This window comes from Ochotona curzoniae, unplaced genomic scaffold, assembly GCF_017591425.1.
Source record: "Ochotona curzoniae isolate NIBS_2020 unplaced genomic scaffold, NIBS_Ocur_1.0 scaffold_3208, whole genome shotgun sequence".
Taxonomy (NCBI): Eukaryota; Metazoa; Chordata; class Mammalia; order Lagomorpha; family Ochotonidae; genus Ochotona; species Ochotona curzoniae.
Window position 1 is genome coordinate 26613465 of NW_024467106.1, and position 20451 is coordinate 26633915.

Consider the following 20451-nt stretch of genomic DNA (forward strand, 5'->3'; position numbering starts at 1 on the left):
TTGCTGTCAGGCGCCTGCCTCTTGCTACTTGTTTTGATGCGAAACTGTTTACTCCCCCTGGTGATTCAAGGATGTCTTGTGAAGTCTGGAAAAGTGCTGGTTGCTAGGCTTCCTGGAACCCATAAAATAGATGAGAGCAGCTAATTCTTCACCAAATTTGTTTAGTTTTGATGAAACCTAGTTCTTAAAGGATTTATGGTGTTTTATTTAAAAAGAAGAAGAAACTATTTCTTGAAAGGACATTTAAGTTTGAAGGAATATGGAAATGGGTCATCTCACCGCCTCGCTTCTGTCTCTGTTACCATAGGGACAAATTGTGGGGGGCCTGCGTCTCCATCCTGGCCCTCCTGCCTCGAGTCCTCAGGTTGATGCTGCAGAGCCTGCGGGTGAACAGGGTGGGGCCCGAGGAGCTGCCCGTGGTGGGGCAGCTCCTCCGCCTGCTGCTGCAGCACGCTCCCCTCCGCTCGCACATGCTGACCAATGCCATCCTGGTGCAACAGATCATCAAGAACATCACGGTAAGTAAGGATGGCACCAGAGGCTGTGTGTGCCTAGGTCAGGACGGGGGTGAGGGTGCTGTCGGGAGATGGCAGTTCCTGCACATCGAATGACACCTGGCATTAATTCCAGTGTGATGGTTTCTCAGGACATACCCTGCTGTCCAGTGCTTGACTGGCTTAGTCCAGAAAATGTCTTTGGCAGATTCGGTCATAAAACCTTGGCACCGAGCAGCTTAGAGGGAAGGGGTGGAAGCCTCAGCATCATTCCTGCCTGGACTCAAAGCAGACTTTGGCTGGCTGTCGGCTGCAGTGGCCAAGCAGACCTGCTTGCTTCCGGGTTCAGTCTTTTCCTCAGTGGGAATCCCATTCTGTGTATGCCATTGTGTTTTGGTAACCAATAAGGCTATCCAAGTGAAGTTTTTATGGTGACTAACATTTATGAATACTCACTGCATGTAAACATCATTAAGGAATATGTTTGACAATTGTAAACTGTAGATCAGTTTCTAGTTAGTTTATTGGAAAAAGAAAGGAGGAAATCATAAACTCTGGCTTTGTGTGGTGATCGGCTCTCTGCCCTTGGCCGTGTGTTTTGTGGGTCAGCTTTGGTGTCTGGGATTCCTAGGTAATTTTGCTTTGTAAGGAAAGAACTGGTTGTACAGGTGTGTCGGGTTATTTGATGAGGTGTGGAGTAATACTTTGAAGCAGTAGAGCTTTTCTGTGCAAATAATGTGGGTACTTTCTAAATTTCCTCAGAAATAATAGATGTGGCAGTGGAATAATTCGGAAGTAACAGAAGAGAAGTGGGATTATTCCCAGATTGGAGAATGCACCCACCCTGTAGAGAAGGGATTTGACAGAGCTTGTCAGTCAGCCGTGTGGACTCAGTTGGTGTCAGTGCAGATTGTGAGACCCTAGACACAGCGAGGGGCGGGGGAGGGGTAGCTGCCGGGGACAGTTCCTCCGTCCCTGGTGTGTTCACACGGAGCAGGCTCCGCAGCAGTCCAGGCGCTTGCGGATCTGCTGAGGGACCCGCACCGCCCGTGTGGCGCCTGTGATGCTGTCCTTTGTGAGACTCGCTGTGATGGCCTATTCATGGGGATACTGTTGCCAGCGCTTTGAGAGAAAGATTGCGTTTGGGTGTGAAAAGCACTGTCAAGTAGTACAGTGGTTTTTCTATTGTTCTACAACTCTTGTCTTTTGCTGCAGGCCTTGAAGAGTAGCAGCGTGCAGGAGCAATGGCTCACCGACTTGCATTATTGCTTCAATATGTACATCACGGGGCATAGCCATGGGCCCAGTGCCATGAGCGCAGTGTACTGAAGAGCACTGCCGTGTCTCCTGTGGGAAGTTGTTTATTTACATCTATCTTATTTTGAAGAGAGACTCGTGTAATAAATGTTTGTCATTAAAGCTGAACTTTTAAAAAAGTTGTATGAAACTTTCTTTGCCCTACAGCAGGAAAATAATACTTGCTTACGGTGCAGGCTGCCTTCCTGGCCCCAGACATGCTCTCCAGGTACACGTGGTGGTGCGTCTGTTAACTACGTTAGCGTGTCCTGTTCGCCAGGATAGAGCTCAGTTTTGTGGTTCCAGTGAGGCAAACCCCATTTGGTCTCACAACCCACTCTCAGGCCCCCTGGAAAAAAAAAGGATTAGGCAGGTGCTGTGCTGCTTCCCCTCCTGTCTCGCTGCCAGCACACGAGTGGGGTGGATCTCTGTGAGACAGAGGAAGTCCACGGCGTGTCTGTGAGGCTGGGGTGTCGCTGTGCCTCCTGTCAACACTCCTGTCACTGGGCTTTGTTGAAGCCAGGTGTTCTGGGAGAGCCAGAACATGCATGGTTTGTAGTGTTTCCAGCTGACGAGATCGGCATTCTGAGATGGCTCACCTCTGCGAATTCAGAAAATGCAGGTGGACTGGAGCCTGGGCTTGGTCCGCACCTTACTGCCTGACGGGTCCAGGCACAAATGCTGCCTGGTCTCTTGATAGTGTGACAGCTGCTCTTCAGCAGCAGAGACAGGAGGCTGTGCTGAGCCAGCAGCATGTTCCTGAGGCCTTGTCATGGTTCTCAAATTTAAAGCTGGAATATGGAGGTACGGTTCTGTCTGATGAAAGCCCCTTTTAGGTTCATCACTTGAACAGGAAGCCAAGCCTGCACCAGCCAGCTGACACATCCTGACCCAGTGACCCTTCAGAACTGTTCAGTGTGACTTAGATTTGAATCACTGATGCTTATGCCAGGAGTACTGAGGCAGTGAAAGCAGACAGTTTGCACGGGCTTGGGCCCTGCTTGCTGTGCTCACCAGTGCTGTGTGAGGGCCAAGGAACACAACCCAGGCCTGCTTTCTGTCGGTACTGTGTTTGCATGCAGGCTCATCAGGCTTCCGATGTGTGAGAAGGTTTTTCCAGGACGTGCAAGATGACTGGAGAATGAGAATTCCACATTTGCTAAGCCAGCTCCCCTGAACAGTGTCTTCCCCCACAGGTGGGCAAATTGGTGGTTGTGTGCTTTTTGGATTGAGTGGCAGGTTTCAGGTTATAAGAAAAGTTTTTTGATCTTCCACTGTTCCCAAGATGTACACACTGCAAGTTGCTCACTGTTAAAAACAAATAGCAAATTGGTGCTCAGGTTATCAATGTAATGTCAGAGGAAGAGTTGAATAATGGTGAGGAAAAGGATTGGCCCAGTTTACTGTGTGACTTGTTAGCTTTGAATTTTCCATCCCCTCAGCATTTGGGGCTAGTTCTTTAAAACAGAACAAAACTTGCCGGGGAGGGCCTGCCTTCTCCTTAGAATCTGAGTTTGTCTCCGTCAGCACATAGTCACACAAAAAATATTGTTAATTCCTTTTTGCTGTGTATTTTGCAATAGTATATTCCAGATTGGTTTGAAAATTGTTTAGATCCTCAAACAAGATAGACCGAAGAGCATTTCAAACTTAAAATGTTTTTGAGGCCTTTTTAATGACCTTTTGTAGGACACCACAATCAGAAACCAGTGGTACTTGAAGCCGGCTGGTGCAGACCTTTCTTGCAGAAGCCACACTGCTGTGTTTTCTCCTGTCTCTGGGGTATGTAAACTAACATGAAGCTGCCTGTCTTTTTGAGATCTGTCATTTATCTCAGAAAGGCTAAGAGGCAGCTCTTCTATCTTCCGGTTCATTCCTTAGATGGCCGCAATAGTTGGGAGGGTCGTTCGTGTGAGTGGCAGGGCCCATACCCTTGGACTGTGTTCGCTGCTTTCCTAGGTCATTAGAGCTGCTGGCACATGAACTGGCGCCCATGCCATGCTGGCATTGCAGTTGATGGCTTTACCCTCTACCTCAATGCTGGCCGGTTCTGTTATTTTTTAAGAACTTGGGGCCAGTGTCCCTGCTTATCAGGTAAGGTTGGCCCCTAGGATGCCACCATATCGTAAGGGTACTCGTTTGTGTCCCCACTGCTTGACTTTGATCCAGCTGCTTGCTAATGGTCTGGGAAAGGAGGTGGTGGCCCAGTTGTTTGGTTCCTGCCACCTGTATGGGAAACCCAGAGAAGTTCATGGCTTCTGCCTGGCCCGGACCTGGCTGTTGTAGCCATCTGGGCAAGTGCACCAGCAAACTGAATATTTATCTAGCCCCTCCTACAGTTAAGTCTTAGCATAAAGGGTAACAAAACAATTTTCCTCTGCTGTTTTTGTAACTGAATGATTCATTGTGGAACTTGTGTGTATTTTTGGCTGCCCTTGCCATATGTTGAACTGTCATCAGCATGTCTTTGTGCAGATTGGTGTGATTGTACCCAAGAGGCACTCATGCCATGGTGAGGCCCTTCAGTGAACTGGGATATTAGAGGGCGTTCTTGAATCTTGATGGAGGTGGGTTGAGCTCAGGGCAGGTGTGAGGCAGGAGGAGAGCACAGGGCAGTGTGGTATTTGTGAGTGGTGTGCAGGGCTGGGATGGAGCACCAGGGGACAGAAAGGCTTGCTGAGTGTCAGCCCAAGGAAGCTGTCACTTTGTTCGATTCATCTTTGGTTTCTCTTTCTTAACTGGCAGAGGAACCACTAATGCGGGAGCAACAATATTGGGTCATCAGATACTTGGGCATCTGTAATATGCCAAGTAATTTGCCAATTTTAAAACACCTAATCCTGTGGAATTCTCAAAGCACAAAATGAACCCTTATTAAAAGTAGAGGCCAGGGCCCGGCGCGGTGGTGCAAGTGGTTAAGTCCTCGCCTTGCACGCCCAGGATCCCATATGGGCGCTGGTTCTAATCCCGGCAGCCCCGCTTCCCTGCTTCCCTTCCAGCTCCCTGCCTGTGGCCTGGGAGGGCAGTCGAGGACGGCCCAAGGCTTTGGGACCCTGCACCCGCGTGGGAGACCCGGAAGAGGCTCCTGGCTTCGGATCGGCATAGTATCGGCCGTTGCGGCTCACTTGGGGAGTGAATCATCGGACGGAAGATCTTCCTCTCTGTCTCTCCTCTCTGTATATCTGGCTTTGTAATAAAAAAAAAAAAAAGTAGAGGCCAAAAGGAACAAGAAACTGTCCTTGGCTTCGTTTGGTATCTGTGATGCCACATTTCTGAAGCTTCATATGTGTATCCAGATGCCCAGTTCATGGAGAACCTGCGTGTAATACCCGTCAAAGCTTTGGCCAGCCTATAGCTAGCAGCCCTGAGCAGCCTGTTTTGTCCTTGTCTGATTTCCAAACTAGCCAGAAACTAGTGTAGGAATAACCAAGTTGCTTGTTCATAGGAAGGCCTAAGACCCACAAACCACTGTGTTGCTTTTGAATTTGTTGACTCTGTCCTTAACTGCAAAGCTTTTATGTTGCCATGCAGCTTCATTTTTTCTTAAAGATTTCTGATAATCCTGATTTTTTTATCTTTAAAGTAAAAAATGATCTTGCAAAATTTAACATTTGACTGCCTGTTTGACCCCTCTCTGGCAGTTTATCTAATAGTTCTGTTTTCGAAGCTGTTCTTCAGTTACATTACAATGGGAGTTTTAAAACTTTTTTTTTTTGTAATGTAGAGCTTTGGGCCTAGATTCCTTTGAAAGTGCCTCAATACCACACCCATAGCTCCCTGACCGGCTTGCCTATGTTGCCAGGCGCATCTTATCAGAGACTTGGCAGAACTGCCTCTGTCCCCCACCTCCGGAGCCCTCCCCCATCAAAAACTAAATGAATGTTAAAGTTCATGCTGACAGTCATTGTTCACCTTCCCAGCTGCACCCTGTTCCTGCAGAGGGAGGAGGGGAGTGGGTTGCCATAGCCACCTGTGAGAAACACTGGCCCTGGCATTAGCTGCTGACAGCACTGAACTTATCACCCACATTTAATGTCGGCATGAAGGAAGGGCTCTGAGTAAAACACTGGCGTCTCGTGGCTGGAAAGAAGGTTCCTCGCGTCTCCTGTCAGTAGGACGCGCTGCCCGTGTGCTCCTCCCGCAGGAGATGGGGGTCCTAACACCACGACAGGACAGGCATTCCTGAGGTATTGCTTTGAAGACTGATGAACGAGTAAGTAAAAGCCATCAGTAACAACCTACCATTTGTTGTTTCCCGTGGAAATGATGTCAGTGAAAGCATTTGGTTGTGAAATTAATTTGCCTCTTGGCGAAAGGTATTGACTGCTGTGATAATCTCATGAAAGGGGAGATAAAAACCACCACACATACCTGAAATCAAATGACCATTGGAACTCCTGGCCCCCTCAGTGCTCGTCATCCCCCCTCTGCCAGTCTGCCTCGCTAGTGTAGCGGCTGCCTTACCTGAATTGAGGTGCAGCACAGGAGGGGCTCTGCAAGGTCTTGGGGGGTGGCGGACTCTCCCTTCTTGAGAAGGACCTGAAACAAGCGACAGTGGTCATGCTCGTTAGGCAGTGACAGCTGGGCCTGAGCAAGCCCTACAGTCCTCACTGTGTCCGGGTGTGTGCTGGCAGCTGTCTGCCATGACCAGCTGGGCCTGCACTCACTGGAGCTCTTCTCTAAAGGTGCCTTGGCTCAAGTCTGTTCTGGGATATGGGGAACTAGCCAGGCTTGTTCCTCCCAGGGTTTTTGGGTGGGCTCTTTACAAAGCTGAAGATACAGTTTTCTGTATTTCATCTGTTGAGCAAGTATTTCCTTTGCCTATCTGACATTTCCCATGGATGGGTAAGCAAGCACAGCTAGTGAGGCAGGCAGTTCTAAGCTGCCTCAGTCGAGTGGTCAGTGTGAAGGGGGAGACCCAGGCAGGGATCTGGAGAGGTGTGCACTGCACTGGGAGCCTTGCAGTGTGGAGGCCAGGGAAGTCTCGGGTGGACTCCCTCAGGAAACCAGTTAGCAGGACTGCTGGTGGGATCCCATACGCGGGGTGCAGAGAATTCCCTTGGCGCTTGGACACAGAACAAGTCTTTTTCTTTTTTTTCTTTTTTTTTTTTTTTGGAAACTGATGGGAACTTTACACAATGTAATTAGATTCCATTTCAGATTGTGATGTTGCATGTTTTTGTTGTAAAGTGTCAGTGCAGGCAGGCCTTGTGGTGCCGCAGGCTATGCCCCTTGGGATGCTGGCATTGCATACTGAAGGTCATGGGATCGAGTTCTGCTTCTGGCCCAGCTTCCTGCTGACACACTCTGGGAGGTGCAGCAGCTGATGGCTCAGGTGCTGGATTCCCTCCTGGGTTCCACCTGACCCAGCCCCAGTTGCTGCATGCATCTGCCAATAACTCACTGGATGGATAATCCCCCACCCCCCAGCCTCCACCTCTCCTTCTCTCTGTCTCCCCCATCACCTGGCCTTTTAAAGAAAAAGGGTGGGGCAAAGGCACTATTACCATAGATCTGCTGGAGCACCGAGTGCTTGGTGGCCCTGGTGCGTGGGTTGCCCCTGGGTGGGATCTTGGGGGTCTTGCTTGCAGCAGTGGTCTTCAGGAGCATTACTTCTGGTTCTTTTCGCCAGACGTGGAGGAGCAGTGCCACGCACTCCTGGCTCCATCTGTCCTTATCACTGGCTTCAAGCTGCTTCACGTGCAGAAGGTGGGACAAGTGCTTCCTCACCTGGTACCTGGAGAGGACAGACTTTAAGACCACAGCACTGAAAAGAATAAACTTCTTGAGGCTTCTATTGGCTATTGGAATAGCATCCAAGTGCTTCAAAATTTCATGGCAACATGGGGTTGAAATTTTATCTTCCTGCAGTTGTTTATTATTATTTATTTTTGCAGTCAAAGCACCGTATCCATGAGCAATCAGAAGTACCCTGACTCTTGTGTTTGCTGGACTCCTAGGAGATCATTCAAGCTCCGGTTCTTAAACCTGGCAGCAATTTTGAGTGAACTGTTTCTACCATCCTACCCTCTCTGAACTAGGATTCGGTCTTGTCCTTGAGGAATTCGGGGACTAAGCATGTGAATGAGTGGGTGCAGGGTGAGTGACCCCATGCAAAAGCAAAGGTGTGGATGCTGTGAGGCCCTGTGCGGGGCTGTGGGCCCGTGGCAGGTTGGGGAGGCCCTGTGAGGCTGGGACACCTGCCAAGTTCCAAAGGAGGAGCAGGAGCTCCCAGGCTGAGCTCATGCTCTGTGTGAGCAGATGTGGGCTGCTGTGCAGAAGGGCAGTGCAATGTTGCTGAGGCAGGATGATGCAGCCCAGGGGGGCCTGGGTAATTGTCTTCCCAGATGGGCACACTGGACTATGAACCCACTGTCCCCAGGGAGATGATGAGAGGCTCATTTGCAAGGCTGGACAGAAGACAGGAGCTGTCAGCACTGACTCTTCAAAGGAGTCAACAGACAGTCTGATGGGGAGGGGGGAGCATTTTGAGGGACCAGCCATGCGACCTGACGAGGTAACTCTTGCCAGCTTGCTAAGCTAACAGGTTTTAGACAAAATACTTAACAGAAAGTTCCTCTGGGGGGTAGCCAGGGTGTGTCCTGGCCCAAGTCTCCAGGGACAGGGAGCAACAACAATGTCCGTGAGTGGACCCGGAGGCAGATGGCATGGCCCATGCTCAGGGCAGCATGGCCTCCACTGACATGTGGGTAAGCTACTTAACCTCTGTGCTCCAGTGTCCTGGTCTGTGGAATGGGGAGAACATCCCACAGCTCACTAACCCTGCAAAGGAGGATTAAATGAGGTAACATGGGCTAAAGTTGATTATCAGTATCTAGCATATAGTGAATTTGGGCCTTATGTACTGATCATGGTAGGAGAGGGCCTTGCCCTACTCCGGGGGTCCTGGGGCATGCAGGCAGCTCTTTTCAAGCCCCACTCTCAGCTGAAGAACAGGAGGCCCACCGCAGCCCCAGTATCTCTTTGGCAAGAAAGGCCACTTTTATCAGCCACGGAAGGGGAGCCCTTCCTTTGCACTGGTGTTGGAGTGCAATGTGGGGACAACTTTTCCGCTGTAAGCAGATTTCTTGTGTATAAAACAGACTGGCCTGTCTGGCAGCCTCCTGGCCAGGAGCTTCAGCAGTCACAGGGACACGTTCAGAGGCTGTGCAGGCAGAGGTCGGGGCCCCAGCCCTGGGAGGCATCACATAGTTCCCTCACCTGTCTCCAGCTCTCTGCTCACCCTAGACATGGAGCTCAGACATGCCCAGGTCCTGATTCAGATATCTGAAGAAGAATGGGTAGTGAAGTCACAAAAACAAAGTATCTCATGTGTGCAGGGTTTCTGAGTTTACTAAACACGTTAGCTCACTTGAGCAGGATGACGTGACATCCTCTTCTACTGATGGGGAAACCAAGCATGAGGAAGGCCAAGTGATTCTCCCAAGTCAGATGGGTAGGAGCATTTCCCCCGAACACACAGGCTCTTACGCAAGAGTGCGCTTTGTTTTCTCTTTACACTGTGCTATTTGGGGGTAGTTTCCTATCTTTCTGGGCAAAAACACGTTCCAAACAGTTTGTACAATCTAAATTGCAAGGACCTGCACACTTGAGAATTTCACATAGCCTTGGCCATAGCCTTGGCCTCACATGTGCCCCCCGAGAGTTCATGGGAGACACCGAAGGGCACTGGGAGCAGATGCCACTTCCCTACCTTCGCCAGGCACGCTGGATGACCGTGGCTGCCTTGTTCTTCCTGCGAAACAGCTCCTTCCGATTCCTTTCTCTCTGGATTATCTGCAGCCGGAGCTCTACGGGCAGAAGGTCAATGTTCACACTCTGCGCAGTGACGGCCAGAGCTGCAGGTTGAGTCTCCTTAGACACCAGAACGTTTCCAGATGGGGTGGCTGTCCGCAGCTCCCTGGCTTGGGGCTGCAGCTCCTCTGTGCTCGGTGGCAGGTCTGAATTGTCTCCTGTGGGCTTGTCGTGGGCAGCTCTGTTTCGTGGCATGCGATGATGGAGAGGATTCGGCCCGGTATGCATCCCTACCTCCCTGGCACTGCCAGGCCGGCTGGAACCAGCAGGGGAGCACCTTCTACCTCTGACTTCTTGTATGTGCCTTTTTTGGGGGACACCTTTGGCTTTGGGTGGCATGTCTTGCTGCTGGCTGGGCTTCCTGTGGCCTTCGTGCTGCGGGCAGCTCACAGCCGCACGACTGGTGTCCTCCCCTCTCTCACCAGGCGGCCTGGTGGAGGGTGGCTGCTTTGGAAGGCCTCTCCCCTTCTCACACCGCTGCTCGCTGCCTGACTCGCCCCTGGGCTTCTCGGCAGATGGCACTCTGGGACACCTGCTCCCCTCGTTGCCTGTCCTGGGCCGGAAGTGGACACCGGCAGATCGGCCTTTGGAATGCTCCTTGGCTATTTCTTTGTGAGGCAAAGAAAAAGGACACTGTTTACTGTCCAGACCTTGCACAGTAGGGAAATTCTGCTCATGTGTTTATATAAAACATTCAGATTTCTCCTGTAGCACCACCATAGCAGTGGCTGTTACCATACCTTAACTTCAGTCATGATAGAGGAAGCCTGCAAGCCGGAAATGCTGATGACAAATAAAGAACATCCTTGTGAAGGCACTGTCATGCCTGCATGAAAATAAAGGAAGTCTTGGGAAGGCCCAGACACAGATCACTGAAACTCAGCCATGAACGTGTGAGCCGATCCAGCGACAGCGGAGATGGGTGGTGGAATGGGCAGCACAGGGTCTGCTTAAATAGCTGGTTGTATCTCAACATCTTGAACAGAAAACAAGGCTTCACAGGCAGAAAGTGAACTGAGAGACCCTGCAGGAAGCCAGGGTTCCAGAACTGATATAATTTCAGAATTGCTATTTGGATTTAAAAAAATCTGTTCATTGTGTGTGCATGGTGCGGTGGCTGAAGCTGCTGTGTCCATGTCAGAGTATGTGACTCAAAGCTTCCGGTCCAGCTTCCTGATAATGTGTGTGTTGGGATGGCAGCTGGTGACAAGTGCTCATGGTCTTGCCACCCCTGTGGCTGGCATACAAGAGGTTCCTGGCTCTTGGCTTTGGCCTGGTCAACCCTGACTGCTATAGGCATTTGGGGAGAACTATCGAATGAGATCTCTTTCTTCCCTCCCCCCTCATTTTGCATTTCAAAAAAATATAAGTAATTTTTAAAAAGTCTCATCAGGCCAGCATGATGGCCTCGTGGCTAAATCCTTGCCTTGCAGCTGGCTCTGGGATCCCATACAGGTGCCTGCTCATGTTCCAGTTGCTCCACCTCCCTTTCGGCTTCCTGCTTGTGGCTTGGGAAGGCAATAGGATGGCTCAGGGTCTTGTGATCCTGCACCCACGTGGGACACTGGGAAGAGGCTCCTTGCTTCAGATCGACTTAGCTCCAGCTGTTGTGGTCACTTGGGGAGTGAACCAGTAGAAGGAAGATCTTTCTATCTCTCCTTTTCTCTGTAAATCTGCCTTTCCAATTAAAAAAAAAATCTTAAAAAAAAGTCTCAGTAGCATTGGGAAGTTTGGTTCTGAAATTAATGTTCTGTGCCTCCCATGGCTTTGGTGTTCATTTAGTCCAACCCATAGCAGATATTAATATAAAACTGATCCAAGTGATATCTGAGGAGCCACCCAGAAGCTGACAGTTTTGTAACATGCCCTCTATTCAGGCTGCACCAGGGGAGTCCTCTGAAAATGACTTCATAGCCCCAAATTATAAGGCATAAGTGAAAACTAATGGACATATAGCAAGGTTAATCTATTAGTGTGCACACACAGAGATTAAATACATAAAAGTATAACCAAAAAAATTGAAAAAGAACTAAATACAACATCAGAAATGAAAAATGCAGTTTCAGTGTAAAAGACAATAAAGGAATTTCTATTTCTCTGTGGCAGAATTGAGGCATTCTCTCTGCTGCAGATAACAGAACACTGAAAAGAGTATTACAGACAACCTGTTCAAATGTACTGAGGAGCTAGAGAGACAGAAAAAAGATACATGGAATCTGGATCCAGAAGAATCTGCTAAGAAGAACTGATGAGCAAAACACTAGGAGCTACATGTCCCAAAGTTTGGGGGACAAACCAGAACCTGTTCCTTTTGTCCTGGGACCCTAGAAGGCTGTGCCGTAGAAGGGCAGAGCAACGGCAGCCTGAGCCTCCAGGGACTGTAGCTTAGCTGTGCATCACCTTGCTTTGGGCACTGGATTAAAGTGTCCTTGGCTTTGCTGTCCCTAACGGTCAGAAGCCACTGAAATCTCATCACGGAGGAATTAATACCATCCTAAGCCTCAAGGTATAAGAGGTCTTCAAGCAGTTTATGAAAATGAGTCTTTTTTTTTTTTTTTTTTTAAGATTTACTACTGGAAAGGCAGACAGAAATATCTCTTTATCACTGGTTTACTCCCCAGATGGCTGCAACAGCTGGAGCTGATGTGATCTGAGGCTGCAGGTAACTGGATGGGAAGTGGAGTAGCTGGGACACAAACTGGTGCCCATTTGGGATCCCAGCACGTGCACAGTGAGCATTTAGCCATTGAGCCATCATGTCAGCCCTGAAAAATATGCCTTATGAAACTAATATGCAAAAACTGTTTTGTACAAAAATATACTTGTAATTCCATTTTCTCCACAAACTAAAGTTCCCTTGTATTTGTACAATTTTTAAAAAAGGATTCATTCATTTTTATTTGAAAGGCAGATTTTACAGAGAAAGAAGGAAAGACAGAAAGAGAGAGATCTACCTACTGGTTCATTCCCCAAATGGCCATAATGGACATAGCTGAGCTGATCCGAAACTTGGAGCCAGGAACCTCTTCCTAGTACCCCAAATGGTGTAGGGTCCTTGGGCCATCCTCTGTTGCTTTCCCAGTCCACAAGTAGAGTTGGATCAGGAATGAACCAGTACTGGTATGGAATGCTGGCACCACAGAGCAGAGGATTAGCTTGCTGCACCACTGTGCTGGCTCCACAACATTTTTTGTAATCAATGATAACTAAATAAAAACAGACACCAAGGAAATAAGATACCAGAGAGAGGAAGAGGAAAAAGAATAATAGACACATGGGTTATTCCATGTGTTTTCCAAAATAGGTTTTATTTTTATTTATTCTAATTTTATTTGAAATGCAGAGACAGGAAGATAGAACAAGATCCTCTGTCTGTTTTGTAGGAAGCTGGATTGGAAGCAGAGTAGCAAGAGTGGATCCAGGCATTCAGTATGGGAGATGTGTGTCTCAGGCAGTGACTGAATCATTGTGTGAAATGCCTGCCCCAGAGACAGCTTCTATAGTAATGTGCTTCCATGGAATGGTGTAGCTTAATCTATACCACTCTTGATTTAATAAAGTATTGGATATAAGAAAATGTACCTGTCTCTCTAATCTGTGAGAAACAAAGTGACAAAATAATTCACAAAGAGGTTAATTCCTTAGGGGGTGGGAAAGGAGTAAAATGGAACAAGAACTGGAGATGGGCTGTAGAAAGGAAGGGGGAGCAACACATCTCTGAGTACACTTTCTCTCTCAGAGAACCATTATGATCTTACACACATAGAGCCATTTAAAGCAAGATATCAGTCTATGTCTTGTGGAATGCCACAATCCCAAACACTAACCACCAAATGCCGGTGAGGGGGTAGGACAACAGTACCTTCACTGCTGGCAGAAAGGCAACACAGTCCCTTCAGGGTGCAGTTGGGAACTAAGCATAATCTTATCATAGGATGCAGCAATTTCACTCCTTGGTATTTACCCAAATGAATTCAAAACTTACCGTACACACTGCCTGCGTATCTGAAATGGGTTTATTCATAATGGTCAAAACTGGGAGACAAGAAAATGAGTGGTGATACATCCAGACAATGGAATATTACATAGCACTAAAACAAATGAGCTCTCAAAATATGAAAGGACATGGAGGAATGTTAAATGAGAAGTCAGTCTGGAAAGATTACATGCTGTGTATTTCTTTTTTTTTTTTTTTTTCATGCTGTGTATTGCCAACCATAGTATACTCAAGCCAAAACTACGCAGACAATAAAATGATTAGTTGTTTCCATGGGTTAAGAGAGAGAGAGAGAGACAGAGAGGAATGAGTAGGTGGAGGCAGTGAAAATATGACACTATCATGGTACACGCTCACCATTATCCAGTTGCTCTGTCTTGGATAGTTTAGAGGCCTCTGAGTTGTGCAACTGAGGATATAATTAAGTACCTAAATGCACATAACTGGAGCAAGGAAGAGTATCTTTGGCATAAAGATGGCGACGTGTTGTGTTAGCTATTATCCCAGTACTAATTGGAAGGTTCCCACTCCCACCAGTCATGCCCACTGGCCCTGACAGCCCATATGGTGAGAAGAAAACGCCAGAGACTGTCCTTAAAATGGTGAGCTTCTCCTCAGATACTCCTGAGAACCATACTGACTCAAAGACAACTTTATCCCACCACTACCCACAAGAAATCTGCTCCCAAGTCAACTCAACTTTACCTCAAAGATCACAACCATCCTGTGGTTCACCTGCTACTAGGCAAACCCTCTCTGGTCCCTCAAACCCATTTTGCATTTAAGCAGTCATCTTTCTAAAATTATGTATCCTTTCAACTCCACTGACCATTGTGACAATGGGTCACATTTACTTAGTGCTTAAACCAGTGTATTTAAATCTTTACAAAATGTTTATTTAAAAGGCAGAGTGACACAGATAGAAGGATAGAGAAAGAAATCTTCCAACACCACCCTAACCCACCACACCAAATTAGCGCAGCTGGGCCAGGCCAAAGCCAGTAGCCTGGAACTCCATCGAGGTCTCCTATGTGGGTGGCAGGAACCCAAGCACTTAAGCCATCTTCCATTGCTTTTCTGGGCACATCAGCAGGGAGCTGCACCAATAGCAGAGCAGTTGGGATTCAAACTGGTGCTCCAATATGGGATGCTAGTGTCACAGGCGGTGGTTTAATGGGCTGTGTCACAGCTCCAGCCCATCCTGCAGATCTTGACCTGTTTGCTGTCTTTTACATAAGGTATGGTTGAGAGAGAGTTAGAGAATTATGTAACTTGCTCAGTGTTACAGAGCTGATAAGTGGTAGTCTATGAGCATAGGCTGGGTGAGTCAAAGTTTGTGTATTTAACCAAAATGCTCTGCACACATTGTACACAAAAGGGAAGACGTTCTAACAAAGGAGAAAGAAGTATCGCTGAGGAACCTTGAAATGTTCCCCCTTTTCAGGGCCAGAATTAGCTGATGAGTTTTGGGAGACAGCATAGATGCTTTTCTGAAGTTCCTTCAAGTTTCAGCATTTTCTCTGTGTATAGGACAACAGGGGTCCATAGTCCCATCTCGTGATCCCCACCCCTCAAAGTCTACACTGCCTAAGCACTGATCAATTGAAGTAGCTGCAACCCTTCCTTTTGTAGCTAAAAGTAACTGGGTTGTGGTGTCCTTCACCCAGCGACATTCACGTTTCCTTGGAATGCCATGCAAGAGAGACTCTAGTCAAGACCAGTCTTGATTCTTGCAAGTATCTCTCTACTTCTTTTGCCTGTGGCCCCTGGGGCAGGTGAATGAGGGCAAAGCCTGCCCATGCAAGTGGAGCTCCCCTTCCTTATGTCTGAAGCACCTCACTAGCCTGCATCCCTGTAGCTGTCCCAAAGTCTGGATGCTGGACTTCACTGAGACCCTGTCTTTTCTCACAGGTCCTCTATTCTGCCTCCACTTCCCACCCTCAAAGAGAGGATTCTCTGCTTTAGAGTTGTTCGATAAGAGTAGCTTTCAAAATTTTTTGGCAGGTGCCTGCATCCCATATTGGGTTCCAGCTGCTCCATTTCCCACCCAGCTTCTTGCTAATGGGCCTGGGAGAGCAGAAAATGGCTCAAGTGCTTGGGCCTCTGTTCTCACATTAGGGACCCAGAGAAAGCTCCTGGTTTTATACCATCCCACATCATTGGCCGTTGAGGCCTTCTGGGGAGTATACCAGTGGAGGGAAGATTTCTCTTTGTGTCTCTCCTAACTGCAACTCTGCCTTTCAAATAAAAGTAAATAAATATTTAATAAATTATTTTGACAGTGACCTAAACCAAAAAATTAGTCCAATTTACTTCTATGCATACCTGCACATACACAAAATAACATGCACACAGATGTATATTGCACAGTTAGAACTGGAATAGACTTTATTGCCCTTTTAACATGCAGTGTACTTTGATAAGTTTTAATTGTATCCTATCTCATGAAACACACACAGAGGAGCAGGCTGTTAGCCTAGGAGTTAAGCCCATGCTTAGGATGCTCAGAGCCAACATCTGAGTATCCAACGTCTCGCTAATGTGGACCCTGGGAGGCAGCTGATGATGACTTCAGTAGTTGGGACACCTGTAGGAGACGTGGACTGAGTGACCAGCTCTGAGTTTTGGCCTAGCCTAACCCCAGCTGTTACAGGCATTTGGGAGAATGAACCAATGAACTCTTTTTCTCCCTTCCCTCCCTCTGAAATAATGAAATATGCAGGTCCACTTCATCAATTTCATGAGTCATATGTAGCCTGAAAAATATTGTTAAGTCCCATGTACCCTTAGATTGCCTTGTGGAAGTCCAGCTGGTATCAGTATAACCAGAGGATAAAGGTTTGGTTACTAGAAAACAATGTAAGATTGAGGCTTGCAAATTGGCTTATCTGTGTAAGCTACTGTCAGGGATGCCTGCATCCCATATGGGTACTGATTCAAGTCCTGGCAGCTACATTTCCAATTTGGAAATGCAGCTGGGAAAGCAGGGGAAGATGGCTGAAGTGCATGGGCACCTGTGCCCATTTAGAAGACCTGGATGGAGTTTCCTGGGTATACAGTGTCATTCTCCTGGCTTTGGCATGTTCCAGCCATTTGGGGAAAAAGCCAATACATGGAAGATCTGTCTCACCTCTCTTTGTGACTCTGCCTTTCAAATAAACTATTCAATCTTGAAAAAATAAAACCCTATGGGGTCTGGTGGCGTGGCCTAGGGGCTAAAGTCCTTGCCTTGAACGCACCAGGATCCCATATGGGCACCAGTTCTAATCCTGGCAGCTCCACTTCCCATCCAGCTCCCTGCTTGTGGCCTGGGAAAGCAGTCAAGGATGGCCCAATGCTTTGGGACCCTGCGCCCCTGTGGTCTAAGACCTGGAGGAAGTTCCTGGATTCTGGCTTCAAATCAGCACAGCACTGACCGTTGCAGTCACTTGGGGAGTGAATCATCGGAAGGAATATCTTCCTCTCTATCTCTTCTCTCTGTATATCTGACTTTGTAATAAAAATAGATAAATCTTAAAAAAAAACCCCTATGGATTTCCCAGGATGTGAGCTCAGCTTCAACCATTGGCCATTCAACTAATTGGCCTCTAGTAGTCCTAGTGTCTCGGGCATTTTATACCCAATTACCCTGTATAGGTTCAAGAAGCCTAGAACTTCTGCGCTTTTCCTTCGTTGCTCAGTAGAGCACTGGATTAGGGAAATTAGCATTTTCCATTTGAGATTATGAGGATTAAGTAAAATTCTTGGGGCACAGAGTAAACTCTAAAGTGTCCAATAATTTCTTAGAAAAGTGAGGTGCACGTATTTACCTATATAGCCAATATTGTGCTCACCATGGTAGGACAGAAATTGATTGTGACTGAAGATTCAGTACAGCCAGCACACAGTATGGGCATTCATCTGTTGAGTGAATGCATGCACAGTGACCCAGTGAACTGTGTAAATGCAAATGTTTGCCATACAAATGCGATTTTGTTTACAGAATGCCTGAGTGCTTTCCATCATAGGCTTAATGACCTTTCATCTCTGAATCTCTAAGTACTTAGTACCACCCAGCTATAACTTCAGTAAATAAAATTTTCTTAGTAAGAATCCCTGGGCCCGGCGTGGTGGCGCAAGTGGTTAAAGGTCCTTGCCTTGCACGCCCGGGATCCCATATGGGCGCCGGTTCTAATCCCAGCAGCCCCGCTTCCCTTCCAGCTCCCTGCCTGTGGCCCGGGAAAGCAGTCGAGGACGGCCCAAAGCTTTGGGACCCTGCGCCCGTGTGGGAGACCCGGAAGAGGCTCCTGGCTTCGGATCGGCATAGTATCGGCCATTGCGCTCACTTGGGGAGTGAATCATCGGACGGAAGATCTTCCTCTCTGTTTCTCCTCTCTGTATATCCGCCTTTCCAATGAAAAAATAATAAAAATAAAATCTTTAAAAAAAAGAATCCCTGAAAGGTGCTAGGGATGCAGAAACAGAACTGTTATAGCCTCTTAAAATAGAATGTTTAATGGCCAAAGAGTCTAACACACACATCTAGGCAGAATGATTTTGTCACACTATCCATCCAGCGATGGACTCCCTTGAATCTGAGCTATCTTTGTGACTTGCATCAAGAAGCAGAATGTGGTGGAAAGCTGTTTGAATGTTTTAGTGCCTTGGCTTCAAGAGGACTTCCAAGTTCTGCCTACCTTCTCTCTAAGTGCAGCTCTGACACGCATAGAAGACGGTCTGACCTACTGGAGGATGAAAGGCTGTATCAAACAGAGCTGCGACCTCCACCAGCAGTGGCTGCCAGATGAGGGAGCTCTCTGGATTTTCCAGTCCAGGTGACCCTTTGGCAGTCACACTGGAGAGCCCAGGTGACCCAGCAGAACGCCTCACTAACCCACACAACTGGGAAAAACAATAATTACTGTTTTTAAATGGTTAATTAATTTTTTTTTTGTTTGAGGCTCTCATCACTGGTTCACTCCTCAAATGCTTAGAATGGCAGAGGCTGCTGGCTGGAGCCGAGGCTAGCAGCTGAAAATTCAATTCAGCTATCTCACATGGAAGGCAGGAGTGCAATTACTTGAGCCATCATTGGTGTACTAGTAGGAAGCTGGAACCGTGGTCTACCCTCCAGTGTGGGAAGTGGGCAGCCCCATCACCTGGTTAAATGCTCACCCTGGAGTTTGAAGCTCTTTAGTTTTGAGAGTGGCTTGTTGTGCCACACAGATTACCAACACAGAAATGGATAACAATAGAGGGGAGATACTATCCTAACCTAGTCTAGAATCTATGGCATTGGCGTTGTGACTGGTGGGTAAACGAAAGATGGGAATGCAATTAACAGACTATACGTGAAGGCAGGAAGAGCAGAGAATGGTGAATCCTGGTATGAGCAGAATAACCAGTACAACTGCCATCTGTGGGACCATAGAAGACAGAAGATGCACCCAATGAACTTAGAGCTATGGCTTGGGAGACTTCAACCTCGGGAAGGTTGGAGAAACGGCAATTGCTTTTTAAGCTGCACATAACAAGTTGTAGGTAGAAATAAAGAATTTGTCAGTTTTCAAGCTTAAGAAATGTAAAGATCTCAGGATGTGCTGGATAATGCAATAAAACTGCTAAATATTGTTATAGTTTCCAATATACAACAGTTTTAAACAAGTTTAGCCTCAGGGTGAAGGTCACATGAGAAGTATGTTTACAACCCTTTGTTAAGACCTCACAAAAGATTCAGGTGGGACATAGTAGGCTTTCTCAGCTGGACAAAAACTTTCTAGGACTCTCAAAGGGGGTTTTCTCACAGACAGCTGGGCATGTCAGATTAAAGAGAAATCTGTGTGGCACGTAACTATAGATAGATGACTGCATTGCTGAGAGTACCACCAGCTTGAACAGACTGTTCAAAATCAGAAGATATGTGTGATGTCCCACTCGCCAAAAAGCAGGAAAGTGGCTGAGAAAGTGACTCAGCTGTGAGCATGGGTCATTTCTGGAGGAGGAAGAGGGACGTCTCAGCAAGGGGAGCCAAGAGTGCAGGTAGCAAGGCCAGGCACCACGGAGCCAGTGGACAGGAGTGAGACCGCAATGAAGGAACACCCCGTCTCTCAGCTAGGTGCCCTGGCTTAGTGTGACTTTCAGGGTGACTGCAGACAAGTGCCACTAGGTGCCTCCTATCCTACACTTCAGGACGGGAGCGTCTTCTGTGGTTAATCTGTCCCTGTGTCACCACTGCTCACTGCTTTGTCCGGCTGGCTGATTTCTGAATCAGAAAGTAACCTGTCTGGGGAACTGGCACCACGTTTGGACTTGTTACAAGTCTCAAGATCCAAACTCCAAGCTTAATGTGATAACTGAGATGAGATTTTAGGGCCTTGGCAAAGGCATAAGAATATTTTGCATGTGGGAGAAATGTGACTAATCTGTGAACACAAAGGAAGTATGACAATCAGAATTTCCTCTTATCCTAATGCAAGCAAAAGTGGAGTTTATTTCTCTAAGTCATTTAGTCTGAAATAGTCCTATAGCTCACGTTTTTAAAAAAGGTTATTTTTATTTATAATTAAAAACCAAAACAAGTACGAGAAACATCCTCCATCCTCCAATTCACTCCCTAAGAACGGCCCAGTCTGAAGCCAGCAGCCTAGATCTCCATCTGGGTATCCCATGTGGGTGGCAGGGACCCAAGTACTTGAACTATCACCTGCTGCCTTCCAGGATATATACAGAAATCTGGAGCGGAAGTGGAAAAGCCAGGCACTCTGATATGTGTTGTGGGCATTCTAAGAGCAGGTTAACCCACCTGGCCACAATGTGTGCCCTTCATAACTTGCTTTGATGAAGAGAACAGGCTGTGTGCATTTTATAGCC

At 47.5% G+C, this 20451-nt stretch overlaps 2 protein-coding genes across 2 annotated transcripts in view; one reads left to right on the forward strand and one right to left on the reverse strand.

Moving 5' to 3' along the window:
* TEX10 (testis expressed 10) overlaps positions 1–2877 on the forward strand; it is a 37118-nt gene extending 34241 nt beyond the window's left edge. The window contains exons 14-15 of the mRNA XM_041004287.1: positions 308–518; positions 1710–2877. Of these exons, the coding sequence (XP_040860221.1) occupies positions 308–518; positions 1710–1823 (325 nt within the window). The 3' untranslated portion in view covers positions 1824–2877. The remainder of the gene's footprint in view (positions 1–307; positions 519–1709) is intronic.
* Positions 2868–20451, reverse strand: part of INVS (inversin) — a 153464-nt gene continuing 135880 nt past the window's right edge. Inside the window, exons 14-17 of the mRNA XM_041004286.1 lie at positions 9505–10213; positions 7298–7527; positions 6255–6329; positions 2868–3098 (exon numbers count right to left, since the gene is read on the reverse strand). Coding sequence (XP_040860220.1) covers positions 2950–3098; positions 6255–6329; positions 7298–7527; positions 9505–10213 — 1163 coding nt within the window. The 3' untranslated portion in view covers positions 2868–2949. The remainder of the gene's footprint in view (positions 3099–6254; positions 6330–7297; positions 7528–9504; positions 10214–20451) is intronic.